A 15,458-nucleotide genomic window follows, 5' to 3' on the forward strand; every position below is an offset into this window, starting at 1 on the left:
TCCTGAGAGGAGGAAATGCCAAAACCAGGGAAAACTCTGGCTTTTATCCACTGCATCCCTGAAGAGACTTGCCTTGTCTTAGCATCAGGAAACAAGGCGCATGACCTCACCGTCCTGTAGTTAGATGGCAAATTATGTAAACTGACGCAACACCTCTTCAGAGTTCATTGCTGAAAGGCTTAGAGTCAAATTTTTGGCCACCTCTAAATACACATTAGGGCCTCGTATGCATTTCGTCTACAACTCCGCTCCTGGCTTCACTGGATCCATCCTACACTCTTCTTCCCCACATTCCACGTTCCTCCCCAGTTATGTTGCTGGATCCGGGCGGCATTTACACAAGCCACCTTAAATCCTCTCAGAAAGATAGGGTAAAAATAAACATTAAGATTTGTTTGAAGGTTACCTGTTTTATTGTTATCATGCACACCCATACGTTTTTCACTTTGAGGTGAGTTTTTAACTTGAGGTAACGTTGAGTTTTCCTCCAGAGAGTATCTTCCTTTTTATTCCTCCCAGGAAGCTGTGCCACATGCTCGTATGTCAGTGAGAACTTACATGCATTATCTTCTCAAAGTTCTAAGAAAGAAAGAATATACTTGATGAGATACACAGAAAACTAACTTTAGAGCAGTTGTGTGTTTCCATTTTGCACACAAATCCCTGACACGTGGTAAATCACACTGGGGAGATGGTCGCTTTTCTTTGCCGAGAATACTGCCTGATTCAGCAAGTAAACAATCAGCATGGGTTTTCAACCCAATAAGTGAATGAACAAATTCTGTGGACAGGGTTAATTAAAAACATTCACTGTGAGTAACTGCAGCTTTCTACCTGATCCTTTCAAGGGTTCAGAATTGCTGGTTAAGCCACAGGTGGGAAATAGAATTTGGAGGGAGCTGCAGAAGACAACAGGCCTGAGTGTGCAGCTCTTTATGGAACATGCAGGAAAGTCAAGAGCAGGAGGTGATGACTGGGGAAGGAGTTGCAGGGCCCAGAGGGATTCTGGGGACAGCGGTGTCCAACAAGGAGTTTTAGGAATTTCTTGGTGGTGGTGGTGGTGGTGGTGGTGTTATATTTTGTTTGAAAAAAAAATTCCTTTATTTGGTATCTCTTCAAGAAACTTTAGTAAAGGCTTACTATTTAAGGATTTTGATGTTGGGATTACACGCATTTTTTTTTTAATGTGTTGTGAGGCAAGCTTCATTTTGTATCGTTTGAGGAGGGGGTTTGGAGAACTCTGTTGGGAGGGATCTTTGTGCTCTCCTGAGGAACTATTCTTTATTTTACTTTTAAGATATTTTTATTGTGGTAAAATATATAGAACATAAAATTTACAATTTTAACTATTTTCAAGTATACAAATCAGTGGTTTTAAGTATGTCTGCATTGTTTGCAACTATCACAACCTATTTCCTTTGTTAAATTTTTTCTTCTTTTTTTTCTTAATTTTTTTTTAACGTTTATTTGTTTTTGAGACAGAGAGAGACATAGCGTGAATGGGGGAGGGTCAGAGAGACAGGGAGACACAGAATCTGAAACAGGCTCCAGGCTCTGAGCTGTCAGCACAGAGCCCGACGTGGGGCTTGAGCTCACGGAGCACGAGATCATGACCTGAGCGGAAGTCAGACGTTTAACCGACTGAGCCACCCAGGCGCCCCTCCTTTCTTAAATTTTTTTTAAAGAAATTATTTTTTTTTGAGAGAGTGAGACAGCATGAATGTGCACACATGCGAGGGGGGAGGGGCAGAAGGAGAGAGAGACAGAGAGACAGAGACAGGAATAAATAATATTCCATTGTAGGTATATACCATTTTTGTTTATCCATCCTTCTGTTGATGGACACTTGGGTTGTTTCCACCCTTTGGCTATTGTATATAATGCTGCTATGAATATTGGTGTTACAAGTATATGTTTGTATCCCTGATTTCAATTTTCTTGGATATATATCTAGGAGTGGAGTTGCTGGGTCACATATAATTCTATGTTTAACATTTTGAGGAACTACCACACTGTCGTCCATAGTAGCTGCCCCATTTTATATTCCCACCATCATGTGTAAGGGTCCCCATTTCTCCACATCCTTACCAACACTTGTTATAGTCCTTTTTTTATTATAGCCATCGTAGTTAGGTGTGCAGTGACATCTCATTTTGGTTGTGAATTTCATTTCTCTAAGGACTGATTGTGTTGGGAATCTTTTCATGTGCTTGTTGGCCAGTGGTTGATCTTCTTTGGAGAAATGTCTGTTCAAGCCTTTTCCATTTCTGATATTAAACCCCTATCAGACGTAGAATTTGCAAATATTTCCTTCCATTCTGTGGGTTGTCTTGTCACTCTCTTCATAGTTTCCTTTGATGAACAAAATTTTTATTTTTGATTAAGACCATTTTATTTTTTCTTTTGTTGCCAGTGCCTTTGGCATATTTAAAAAATCACTGCCTAATCCAAGGTCCAACAGATTCACCCCTATGTTTTTTTTCTAAGAGTTTTATAGTTTCAGCTCTTAAAAGTAGATCTTTGATCAACTTTGAATTAATTTTTGTATATAGTGTAAGGTAATGGTCCAACTTCATTATTTAAATTTTTTTACTGTTTATTTTTGAGAGAGAGAGAACAAGTGGGGTTGGGGCAGAGAGAGAGGGGGGGACAGAGGATCTGAAGCAGGCTCTGCGCTGACAGCAGTGAGCCCAATGTAGGGCTCGAACTCACAAACCACAAGATAATGACCCGAGCCGAAGTCGAATGCTCAATGGACTAAGCCACTGGGGTGCCCCCCAACTTTATTATTTTAAATGTAGTTGTCTAGTCTTTCCAGTACTATTTATTGAAGAGACTGTTCTCATCTTACTGAATGATCTTGGCATCCTTTGTTGAACATCAACTAACCATAAAGTGAAGTTTTATTCATGGGTTCTCAATTCTATTCCATTTGTCTATCCTTATGCCACTACCGCATTGTTTTGACTACTGTCTCTTTGTAATAACTTTTGAAATCAGGAGGTGGGAGTGCTCCAACTTTGTTGTTTTTCAAGATTGTGTTGGCTATTCTGAGTGCTTTGAAATTTCATATGAATTTTAGGATGGGTTTTTCCACCTTTGTAAAAAACACCAAAGGGATTTTTTAGGGCTTTCGTTGAATCTGTAGACCACTTTGCGTAGCACTGTAATCTTCACAATACTAAGTTTTCCAAGCCATGAACACAGAGTGTCTTTCTATTTATTTACATCTTCCTTAGTTTCTTCCAGCATTGTTTTATATCTTTCAGTGTAAAAGTCTTGTGCTTGTACACTGACTAAATTTCTCCCTAAGTATTTTATTATTTTTTTTTATGCTATGGTAAATTGAATTGCTTAATTAATCTCCTTTTGGGATTTTTTTCATTGTTAGTACATAGAAACATGAATGATTTTTGTGTGTTGATTTGTATCCTGAACTTTTACAGAATTAGCTCCAACAATTTTTTGTATGTGTGTGATTCTTCAGAGTTTATTAGATACAAGATCATGCTACCTGCTAATAATATTCCAATTTGGATGCTTTTATTTCTTTTTCTTGCCTAATTGCTCTGGCTAGACCTTCCAATACTATGCTAAATAGAAGTGGGTAAAGTCAGGATCTTGATCTTAGAAGAAAAGCTTTCGGTCTTTCACTATTGTAGTATAATGTCAGCTGTGGATTTTTCACATATGGCCTTTATCATGTGGGGGAAGTTCTTTATATTCCTAATTTATTGAGCGTTTTTATCATGAAGGGGTGTTGGATTTTGTTGAATGCTTTTTCTGTTTCAGTTGAGATAATATCTGTTTTCTCCTTCATTCTATTAGTGTGGTGTGTTACATTCCTTGATATTCATATGTTGAACTACTCTCATATTCCTAAAATAAATCTCACTTGATCATGGTATATAATCCTTCTAATATGCTGTTGAATTCGGTGTGCTAGTATTTTACTGAGGATTTTAGAGTTGATATATTCATAAGGCTTATTGTTATGTAGTCTTCTTTTTCCCTCTTTGTCTGGCTCTTGTATCAGGGTAACGCTGACCCCACAGAATGAGTTAAGCTTTGCCTCCTTTTCAATTCTTTTGTGGAGCTTGAGAATTGGAGTTAATTCTTATTTAATTGTTTGATAGAATTCTCAATGAATGGAGAATTCTATCTGAAGCCATCTGGTTCTGGGTTTTTCTTTTTTGGCAAGGTTTTCATTACTGATTTGTTCTCCTTCCTTGTTATAGGTCTATTCAGATTTTCTGTTTCTTCTTGAGCCAGTTTTGGCATTTTGTGTCTTCCCAGGAATTTGCATTTCACCTTATTTATCCAATTTAATGGTATACGATTGTTCGTAGAATTCTTATAATCCTTTATATTTTTGTAAATTCAGCAGTAGAACCTCCCTTCTTTCACTTCTGATTTTAGTAATTTTCATCTTTTTTTTTTTTTTCCAGGTCTCCTGAGCACTTATTCTTTCCCAGTGGGGAGGATGCAGGGGTCCAGTGTTCCAAGCGGTGCAAGCCCCTATGGATACCATATGAAGCCACAGGCAGCTGAGAAATCTCCTCCTTCATGGGCAGCCCTTAGAGCTTGCCCATCACAGGGGTTACCCAGCACATTGTGTAGAACACAGACTTACCCACCTTCCAGGCAGGCACGTCTTTCCAGGAGGTCTCTTCCTCCAGGTTCTCCCAAAGCATCTTGTAGGACCCTCTGTTCCTTCTCTGTCTGAAACAGTGGCATCAGTGCCATGAGGGTCTTGAAGTCCTCAATCTTCAGGTGCCTACACTGGGTTCCACGTCATTATGCTCCAGTACCCAAAGAGCAAGGTCCCGAAGCCCACAGCAAACATCCTGCAGCTCAACAGTCCCAGCACAGAAGGTTTCACTTGTAGTCACGGACCCATCACCCCCTCACCCCCCCACCCCCCGCCACCCTGCTGCAGGGGCATGTCCTGTTTTACATTCTCCACTACCATGCTGGCAGGACCTTTCTTTTGTCAAGGCTTTTGATCTTTTCAAAGGACAATCTTTTGATTTTGTTGATTTTTGATATTGAGTTTATATTCTCCATATCATTTGCCTCCACTCTAATCTTTATTATTTCTTTCCTTCTGCTAAATTTGGGTTTGATCTGTTTCTTCTTTTTCTAGTTCCTGACAGTGCAAATTTAGTTTGTTAATGTGAGATTGTTAATCTAATACTTTATTGTTCAAAAATTCCCTCTTGACACTGCTTCTGCTGCATCCCACACGTTTTGGTATTGTGATTTCATTTTCATTCATCTCAAAGCATTTTCTAATTTCTCTGGTGATTTCTTCTCTAACCATTGGCTCTAAAAGTGTGTTGGTTTCTACATATTCATGAGCTTTCTAGTTTTCCTTCTGTTATCGATTTCTAGTATCATTCCGTTATAGTCAGAAAAGATACTTCATATGATTCTAATATTTTAAAAATCTATTAAGACTTTTTGGTGGTCTAACATATGGTTTATCTTACAGCATATGCCTGGTGTACTTGAAAAGAATGTATATTCTACTGCTGATTGGTGGAATACATATCTTTTAGGTCTAATTGGACTATAGCATTATTCAAGTCCTCCCTTTTCTTATTGATCTTTTGTCTTGTTCTATCCATTATTGAAAGATGGACACTGAAGTCTCCAACTATTATTGTGGAACTGTCCATTTCTCCCTTCAGTTCTGTCAAAGGATGCTTCATATATTTTGGGCCTCTGTTGTTATGAATGTGTATGCTTCTAATTGTTATACCTTGTTGATGAATCTTTCTCAATATATAATGTCTTCTTATGTCTCTTGTACACTTTTTTGACAGCAGATATATTTTTCTGATAAGCTACCCTAGCTCTCTTTTAGTTACTATTTGTATTAAATATATATATTTCCATCCTTTCACTTTCAAGCTCTTTGTGTCTTTGGGGCTTAAGTGAGTCTTATAGACAGCATATAGATGAATCCATGTTTTGATGCATTCCACCAAGTTCTGCCTTTATATTGGACAATTTACTCCACATACATTTTAAAATAATTACCAATTCAAAAGGACTTATTTCTGCCATTTGGCTGTATGTTTTCTATATGTCCTATGTGTTATTTTCCCTCCACTATTGGCTTCTTTTGTATTCGATTTTTTTGTGTGTAGTGCACCATTTTTATTCCTTTGGTTACCTTGAGAATTACAATTAGCATACTTAAACTTATAACAACCCTGTTTGAATAATATCAATTTAGTTTCAATAGTATTCTCTACTCCTATTCTTTTATATAATTATCATCACAGATTGTACATGTTTGTATACAGTGTGCCCATAAACATATGTTTATTGTCATTATTTTATCATTGTCTTTTATATATTCTAGGAGAACAAGGGGGAGTTAGAAACCAAAAGTGCAGTTTTACTGGCTTTCACATTTACTTATGTAGTTGTTGTTACCAATGTGCTTTATTTCTTCACATGGCTTTGAGTTATTGTCTAGGGTCCTCTCATTTCAGTTTATTTTTTTAATGTTTATGTTTGAGAGAGAGAGAGAGAGAGAGCACGAGCAAGGGAGGGGCAGAGAAAGAGAGGGAGACAGAGGATCCAAAGCAATTTCCGTGCTGACAGCAGAGAACCCAATATGGGGCTCAAATTCAGGAACTGTGAGATCATGACCTGAGCCAAAGTAGGGCACTTAACTGATCAAGGTACCCAGATGCCCCTCATTTTAGTTTAAAGTACTCCCTTTAGCATTGCTTGTAGACAGATCTATTAGTAACAAACTCCTTTAGTTTTTGTTAACTTGGGAATGTCTTAATTCCACTTTTACTCCTGAAGGATACTTTTGCCAAATATAGAAATCTTGGTTGACAGGGTTTTTGTTTTTGTTTTTGTTTTTGTTTTTGTTTTCCTCTCAATACTTTGAATGTGTTATCCCACTGCCTTCTGGTCTCTGTGGCTTCTTATGAGAAACAAGCTGTTATTGAGGATTCCATGTACATAGTAAGTCATTTCTTTCTTAGTAATCTTAAGATTCTTTGGTTTTGGCTTTTGACAATTTGACTATAATGTGCCTCAGTGTGGCTCTCTTTGAGTTTATTCTGCTTGTGATTCTTTGAGCTTTTTGGATGTGTAGATTAAGGAATTTCATTATATTTGGGAAGTTTTCAGCCATTATTTCTTCAAGTATTCTTCCTTTTCCTTCAGGAATTCCCATAATGCATATGTTGGCCTAAATGATAGTGTCCCAGAGATCCCATAGACTCTGTCCACTTTTGTTCTTTTTCTTTCTTAATTTCAACTCCTAAGACTGGAAACTTCTTACTGTCCTATCTTCTAGTTCACTGATTTTTTTCTTCTGCCTGCTCAAATTTGTCTTGAACCCCTCTAGTGAATATTTCAATTCAGTTATTGCATTTTTCAGCTCTGGGATTCCTAGTTGGTTTATTGTTAGTTTCTCTTTATTCATATTCTCATTTTGTTCATACATTATTTTTCTGATTTCCTGATTTCCTTTAGTTTTTGTCCCATGGTTTCCTTTAACTCTTTGAGCATATTAAGACAGTGATTTAAAGTCTTTATCCAGTAAGTCCAATGTCTGGGCTTTCTCAGGGATGGTTTCTGTCAACTTTTTTTCCTGTGAATGGGCCATATTTTCTATTCTCTGATTTTTTTGTTGCTGTTATTGAAAATTGGACATTCAAGGGGCGCCTGGGTGGCTCAGTCGGTTAAGCGGCCGACTTCGGCTCAGGTCATGATCTCGTGGTCCGTGAGTTCGAGCCCTGTGTCAGGCTCTGTGCTGACAGCTCAGAGCCTGGAGCCTGCTTCCCATTCTGTGTCTCCCTCTCTCTGACCCTCCCCCGTTCATACTCTGTCCTCTCTCTGTCTCAAAAATAAATAAACGTTAAAAAAAAAAATTTTTTTTTAAAAATTAAAAAAAATAAAAAGAAAATTGGACATTCAATTATTACAGTGTGGTAACTCTGGAAATCAGATATTCCCTTTTCCCCAGGGTTGGCTCTTGATTGGTGAAGACTTGGTTTGTGTTAAGCCAATGTTTTAACTAAGACTTCCTTGAAAGTCAGGAGTTGAAAAACAACAAAAAACCACTTCTCCAAGTCTTTGTAGATTGACTCTGTGCTGCAGCATTTCAAACACTTAGCCAGGCCTTTTACAATTCTGTCTCAGCCTTAACTTCCTGTTTGTACTGAGCCTATCAGCCAGTAGTGAAAACACAGGGTCTCTCAAATATTTTCCGAATATGTATCCCCAGTATGCATTACTGCTTTTGAATGCCCCAATTTCCCAAAGAAAATCCCCCTCCCCAGCTTTTCCTCCCTGGCTTTAGGTGCTCCATTGTATGTCTCAAACATAATCTTTGGCCTCAGACAGCAGTGGGGTTTTTGATCACCATGCAATGTTATTCTTTTAATGTGTATTTATTTTTGAGAGAGAGAGAGAGAGAGAGAGAGAGAGACAGAGAGCATAAGCAGGGAAGGGGCAGAGAGAGAGAGGGGACAGAGGATCCAAAATGGACGCTGTATTGATTGCAGAAAGCCCAGTGTGGATCTCGAGCTCATGAACTGTGAGATCACGACCTGAACAGAATTGGACACTTAACCAACTAAGCCACCCAGGTGCCCACCATACAGTGTTTTTAATCAATGCCCAACACCTTTCTTCCCTGAGTTGTCTCCAGGTTTGGTGAAATAGAGATGAGTGCCTTGTGTTATCCTTCAGGTAGCCTCCAGATAGGTTAGAACAGAAAAACACACAGTGATTTGCAAATGGTATCTGTTCTATTCTCTCTGGAGCCAGAGACAAGGGTTACACACCAGGAATAGGCCGTGATCTTCAAGACTGTCACCATGCTGGGGAAATGTAGGGTACATTAAAACGTCACAAAACGATATCATTTTTAAGTTGGCTTTTTGTTGATTCAGCACACACCTGGCTGTAAACCTTTGGTGTTTTCCAGAGTTCTGATAAAGTTGGTTCTGACAGCTTCGGTTGTTTATTCTTGCAGAAGGATGGGAGCTTGGAGCCGCCTGTGTCACCATCTTGCTGACATCACTCCAATGGAGCCCTCTTGACCTGCCCCTGCTCTGAGGACCACACTTACTCTCAACTCAGATGCCTTCTTCTCAACAGGACCAGAACAGAACTCATAATATTTTCTTCCAACCAACTTCTCTCTTCTGGGTTCTTTGTCTGGAAATGGTTAGGTCATTTCCTCAGTTACTCAGGCCAGGAAGCTTTTATTTTTCCCACTTATTTGGTAGAGTGGTAGTCAGTCATCAAGTCTTGATGACTTCTAACAATTCTCTTATCATTCCCCTTATCACTAACTCACCATTTCTACCTTAGTTCAGGTTGCTGTAATCTTTCATGTTATTGCAATGCCTCCTGCCTGGAGAGCCTGCATCTCATTTTCCCTCTCCATCTCCTCCATGGAGCAGTTACCCCTATGTGCTTATCCCCTAAGAACCGTAGAACACATGTTAATTTTCTATCTCCTTCTTTTAGAGTTCTAGAGTTTCAGGACAAGGACTGTGTACATTCAGTCTTGCAACAACGTCTGGCATATAGCAAGAGCTGCATAACTTATTCTTGAATGTCTAAAACAGGCCAACAATACCTTAAGGTGATATGATAGAGTATAGTAGATATGGTATCGTAGACATAGTAAGACAGAAACCAGCAACGTGTCTTTATATATAAGCATCAAGTGTATGCATATATGATAGTTTCGAAACTTTTAAAACTGAATTCTTGGGGGGGCGCCTGGGTGGCGCAGTCGGTTAAGCGTCCGACTTCAGCTCAGGTCACGATCTCGCGGTCCGTGAGTTCAAGCCCCGCGTCGGGCTCTGGGCTGATGGCTCAGAGCCTGGAGCCTGCTTCCGATTCTGTGTCTCCCTCTCTCTCTGCCCCTCCCCCGTTCATGCTCTGTCTCTCTCTGCCTCAAAAATAAATAAACGTTAAAAAAAAATTAAAAAAAAACAAAACTGAATTCTTGGGGTGGGCTCAGTCAGTTAAGCGTAGACTCTTGGTTTCGGCTCAGGTCATGAACTTGCAGTTTGTGACTTTGAGCCCCGCATCCGTCTCTTCGCTGACAGTGCAGAGCCTGCTTGGGATACTCTCTTTCCTCCTTTCTCTTTGTCCCTCCCCCACTCACTCTCTCTGTCTCTCTCTCAAAATAAGTAAACTTAAAATTAAAAATAAAAAATAAAAAAACAACAACACTGAATTCTCTTTCTTGCTTCCTTACCTCTGATTTTGAAAATCCTCCTTATTTCTCAAGACTGATTTCATTCCTTACCTTCTCCAACGCCTAACCATCAAACATACACCTGTCAATTCAGCACTTAATTATACACTAATTTGAAATCCTCTATATTATTCATAATGCTCCCCTCATCAAAAAAGGAGGGATATGCAGATGTTAGCATAGATCTACACCAGGTTGCTATAACATCTATCCCCACGTAGTCATCCATCAGTGACATGTTTAATAATGTACTGTCCCACAGTGATTATAATCAGATGTTGTTTCTGTGAGTTTTGTCTCCCCGCTAGATTTGCCCTTTCCTGAAGGTAACAACCTTCACTCAGCCATTTTTTTTGTATCAACCAAGAACCTACAGTTCAAGCAGACACACGATACATATTTTCCCAACATAAATGTTTATGGGTTGTACACTCATGCCTCGGTCTGTAATTGAGTGAGACGTATGGAATGAGGCTCCCTTTGCCCAAATTTATTTTTATTTTATGCATCTAATATTTTCATACAATGTGCTTATACCTGGAGAAATATAGCCTAAATGACAGTATTAAGGGAAAAAGGTACTCTTCTCTCCCCAAGGAACCTGGCTGGGTGTGGATGGGTTTCTCCACTTCACACTGCTTTCTCATTATGTTCTGGATACTGACTCTCAGTTTGGGTCATCCAAGGGGGACAACCCTCGACATGCGAAGAGTCCATATACAGTCTTACTCCAGTCAGCAGTCAGAGCCACACAAGTGTATGTGAGCCCGCTTTAAAAATAAAGGAAAGTAGGTTTTATGGGAAAAGTCACTTAACTTAGGCTCTGTGTCCCACATGGCCCAGGACAGAAAAGTTTTCAAGCTTCCTATCAACAGCTAAGCAAACTCAATCCATATACGTATTATGTAGCTTCAAGGCTGTTATGGAATAGCACAGTGTGTCTGGCAAGAAATAAAGTTTGATTCAGACATATGGGAAAAGTTCTGGTCCTTCTGGGACAGTCTCATCCTGGGCTCAATCACAGTAACAAGCAAAGAAAAGAAAACAATCATTTAAAAGGTACCGTACTTTAGTTTCCCTCAGGGTTCTCGGGAACCAACATTTCAAACATTTGATCGATGGTCTCCATTGCTTCTTGGATATTAGATGATCCATGGACAGCATTTTTCAAAACACTTGTTCCAAACTGGGCTCGGATAGAATCTGGGGACAGTAGTTTTGCTTCATCTGGGTCTACAGGACCCATCAATCGTCTCCAGTCTGAAACAGCATTCCACTTGGTCAGAATCATGACCAAAGATGGACCTCTGCAAAGAAGAATGCTTTCAGAAGATTTGGCTATTTACACCTGTAGAGATTGCATACACAGCTAAACACAGAATGCCACACTTGGTCTTTATTCTTTGTCCTTGTCAGTGTGATTTTGTGGGGGTTTTTTAAGTTGTTTTAAATGTTAATTTGTTTTTGAGAGAGAGAGAGAGAGAGCACACACATTAGTGGGGGAAGGGGCAGAGAGAGAGGAGACAAAGAATCCCAAGCAGGCTCCACACTGTCAGCACGAAACCCAGTTGATCTCACGACACAGGGCTTGATCTCACGAACCATGAGATCATGACCTGAGCCAAAATCAAGAGTCAGACGTTTAACCGACTGAGCCGCCCAGGCGCCCCTTGTACTTTCTTTCTGTTTTTCCATTCCTCCCCCTTTTTGGGGAGAGAACAGGTTTTTGTGCTGCATGAGTGCTATAGGTTAAGTCTAGAGATATGTGTCAGACACTGTTCCAAGTATGTCCAATGTACTAATTATATAACCCTCACAACAAACCTATGAGATGGATACTATTATTATCCCCATTTTATAGATAAGGCAATCGAGGCACAGATTAAATATGTTGGCAAAACAGAAACTTAAAACCAGAAATTGAAACTCATATCACCTCTATATAATGTTGAAGACCTTCAGAAATAGAGGAAGAAAGGAAGGAAGGAAGGAAAGAAGGAAGGAAGGAAAGAAGGAAAGAAGGAAGGAAGGAAGAAAAGAAGGAAAGAAAGAAGGAAAGAAGGATGGGTAAGGAGAAGGGAAGGAAGGAAAGAGAGAAGAATATAGAGAAAGGAGGAAACAAAGAAGAATGAACCCCAAATATTAACAGGGTGTCTTTGAATGAATGAAATTAGTTGGAATGTTTTCATTACATTTTGTATTTTTCAGTTTCTATAATGAATATTTACTACTTTTATCGTGCAAAGGACTATATATCAGAAACTTACTCAGATAACACTTCCAATACATCTTTATAAAAGTCTTTTGTTTTTATTTTTGAGTAAATTTTGTCTGCTGCTTCTTCATTTAGGAGCATTTCCTTCATCTGTGTTATTTCAAATCCAACCTCTTTAATATATTTCAAGATCTCCTCTAGGGAAAACAGATATTTGGTAATCTTGCAGAATGCCTCCACTTTTGTTCCATGTTCAAGTAGACTGAAATAACTATGGAAAGTAATCATTTTGCTTGCATAGGGTGGCTTTAAAAGCAAAAACTATGCAAAATGAAATTGAACTGAAAAGCACCATGTTAATACATTAATGCAGATGTTCAATCTCTGAGGTGCACCTTTCCAGGACGCACTGACAACAGCTCATAGACTATAAGGAGAGGGGAAGGGATGTGACTCTGTGCCGAAAGTGAAGTCATGTTTTCACGTCCATGCTACAAATGTCAAGGAACTCCTTGCTAGATATGGATTGAAGCAGGGAGCCCATGGAGGGAATTGAATAAAGTAAATCTTGTCAAAATCTCACCAGCCGCCTAACTTTTAAGGGCTACATTTAGTGAGCCAACTGAGGGATTGGGAAAGAGCAATGTATAAAGGCTCCTGCAACCACAGGCAAGTAAACCATTAACTCTCTCTGGGAAGATCAGAGATGACTTCCAGAAAGGCCGATCTTTGTGTTAAGTACAGAAACGGTAAGAGATGATCACCAAGCAGACAAGTAGAGAAAGAATATTGTAGGCACAGTGCAGAATTTCAAAAAAATAACGTTAATGACAACACTATGCATTAAAATTTATGAGAGGGGTGCCTGGGTGGCTCAGTCAGTTAAACGTCTGACTTCGGCTCAGGTCATGATCTCACAGTTCTTGAGTTCAAGACCCGCGTTGGGCTCTGTGCTGACAGCTTCATAAAAAATATGTCTACTTCACTCTCTGCCCCTCCCTGGCTTTCTCTCTCTCTCTCTCTCTCTCTCTCTCTCTCTCTCTCAAAAATAAATAAACATTAAAAAAAATTTTTTAATGAAATAAAATCTATGGAATAATCAGAAGATTAAACCAGTAATCAAGGAAAACATATAACTTCAAAATTTTACATTGACAAAAATAAGATAATGAAAATAAATGAATTAAAGATCTAATTTAAAAAGCTAGAAGAACATTTTTTAAAACTACTAGAGAATCAAAGGAAGGTGAAAATTAAAAAAAAAACAACAACAACAACAGAAAGTAATGAGTTAGAAAAAGAGAACTAACTCCTAAATAAATCAAATTCTGTTTGTTTGAGACAACAAACTAAGAAATGACAGGGTAGAAATAACCATTGAAACCAGGCCCAGAAATTTTCATGGGAAAGATTTCATGGGAAACCTTCAAACAGCAATCCCACTGCTGCTTAAACTCCTCCAGAGTGCCGAAAACAAAGGCATTCACATTTTTTATGAAGTATTACATTGTTATTTAACCTTGCACAAAAAAAATGAAAAGGATGGACCAATATCATTGTCAGTCTCAATGTGAAAAATCCCAAATAAAATATATGCAACTAGAATTCAAAAGCACATTTAAAAAATACCTCATGATTAAGTGTAATTTACACAGGAATGGAAGAATGGCTTGATATTAGAAATATCATTAACATTATCTTTCGTGGTAATATATCTATGGAGAAAAACATCGTCTCCATCAACTCCATCAACTCTAAAAGGACTTGAACAAAATTCGTCATCATTTTGATTATGAGGGAGACAGAAAGAAGGATGAGGGAAGGAGGGAGACAGAACAAATATGACAAGAGCTAATTGTTACATCGAGATGAAGGGATATGGGTGTTCATTGCATAGTTTGAAAATTTTCACAAAATTTGAAGGGGATGTATACATTGACTTTCATTTCTAAATATTTACCTCTTTGTTCCTGTGTTACATGAGGTTTAATCAGTGCTAAAGTCTGTTGAGGAGGAAAGAAATATTGTATTTCCTTTTCGGCAGTTTCTAACGAATCACTTCCATACAACTGGTTGATAGGCAAACCTTCCACTGCAAATTGCACGCATAAGCTTTGAAAATGAAGTCAAGAACTATTAGAGCATCACATAACACAGTATAAGCCAACACAACAGAACACTATTTATATGAATTGTTCAAAAGTTATCAAGCAACTCATTCCTGATCTAGACATTATGCGAAAGGCAATAATGACAGAGTGGCTTGGAGCATATTACTTCCTTATAAGGAGGTAACAGTCATCAGGAAGACAGAGCATGAACATTTAAATAACCACGATGTGAATATTTACAGCTGACTCTGAAAGAACGAACGGATGCCTTGGTGCGGTGAAAATGCAGACTGTACAATCCCGGCTGCACTACTCGCTAGCTATGTGTCATTGGGCAATTACTTAACCTCTCTGTGCTTGAACCGTCTCAAATACAAATAGTAAAACTGTTCTGGAAGGAGATTTTTGAGGGTGGAATCAGATGATACATTTGAAACATATGGCGCCTATTAAGCTCTCCATATTCATCTCCCTTCTGTCATCACTAAATATTATAGAGCTCTAGAGACGGCATTTGACTCTATAACGTGGATCCCGAATCACAAACACTGAATCCAAAAGATACCGCAATGGAACCGTCCAGCAGAGCAAGTACAGTGATAAAAGAGGAGCATACAGGATGGGTTCATGGGAAGAGGCAAGAGTGAGGTTGATGGTACTGGGTATGTTGAGTTAGGCAGTTTATTCTGGATCTGCTTCCTCTACCATAGAGGAATACATACACTTCCTAAATCAATTGTTGCTCCTTGATGTTTTTTTCAGTTGCCCTTTTTCCTGTCTCTTTATCTATATACGGTTCAGTAGAGGATACACACACTCCTTATTTCATTCTCTGCCCTTTACACATAGTCCTGAATTGCCAACCCACAAAATC

General features: G+C 38.8%; 1 protein-coding gene across 4 annotated transcripts in view; it reads right to left on the reverse strand.

The window, feature by feature from the left end:
* Positions 1-394: 394 nt before the first annotated feature.
* NME8 (NME/NM23 family member 8) overlaps positions 395-15,458 on the reverse strand; it is a 54,499-nt gene continuing 39,435 nt past the window's right edge. For 2 of the 4 annotated variants that reach the window (XM_042914942.1, XM_042914926.1), the window contains 4 exons: positions 14,434-14,585; positions 12,526-12,670; positions 11,327-11,565; positions 510-579 (listed from right to left, as the gene is read on the reverse strand). In XM_042914942.1, coding sequence (XP_042770876.1) covers positions 11,328-11,565; positions 12,526-12,670; positions 14,434-14,585 — 535 coding nt within the window. In that variant the 3' untranslated portion in view covers positions 510-579; position 11,327. Of the gene's footprint in view, positions 580-8,940; positions 9,202-11,326; positions 11,566-12,525; positions 12,671-14,433; positions 14,586-15,458 lie in introns of all 4 variants that reach the window. The other 2 variants (XM_042914935.1, XM_042914917.1) reach the window with 2 other exon arrangements.

This window comes from Panthera leo, chromosome A2, assembly GCF_018350215.1.
Source record: "Panthera leo isolate Ple1 chromosome A2, P.leo_Ple1_pat1.1, whole genome shotgun sequence".
In the NCBI taxonomy this organism is placed as follows: Eukaryota; Metazoa; Chordata; class Mammalia; order Carnivora; family Felidae; genus Panthera; species Panthera leo.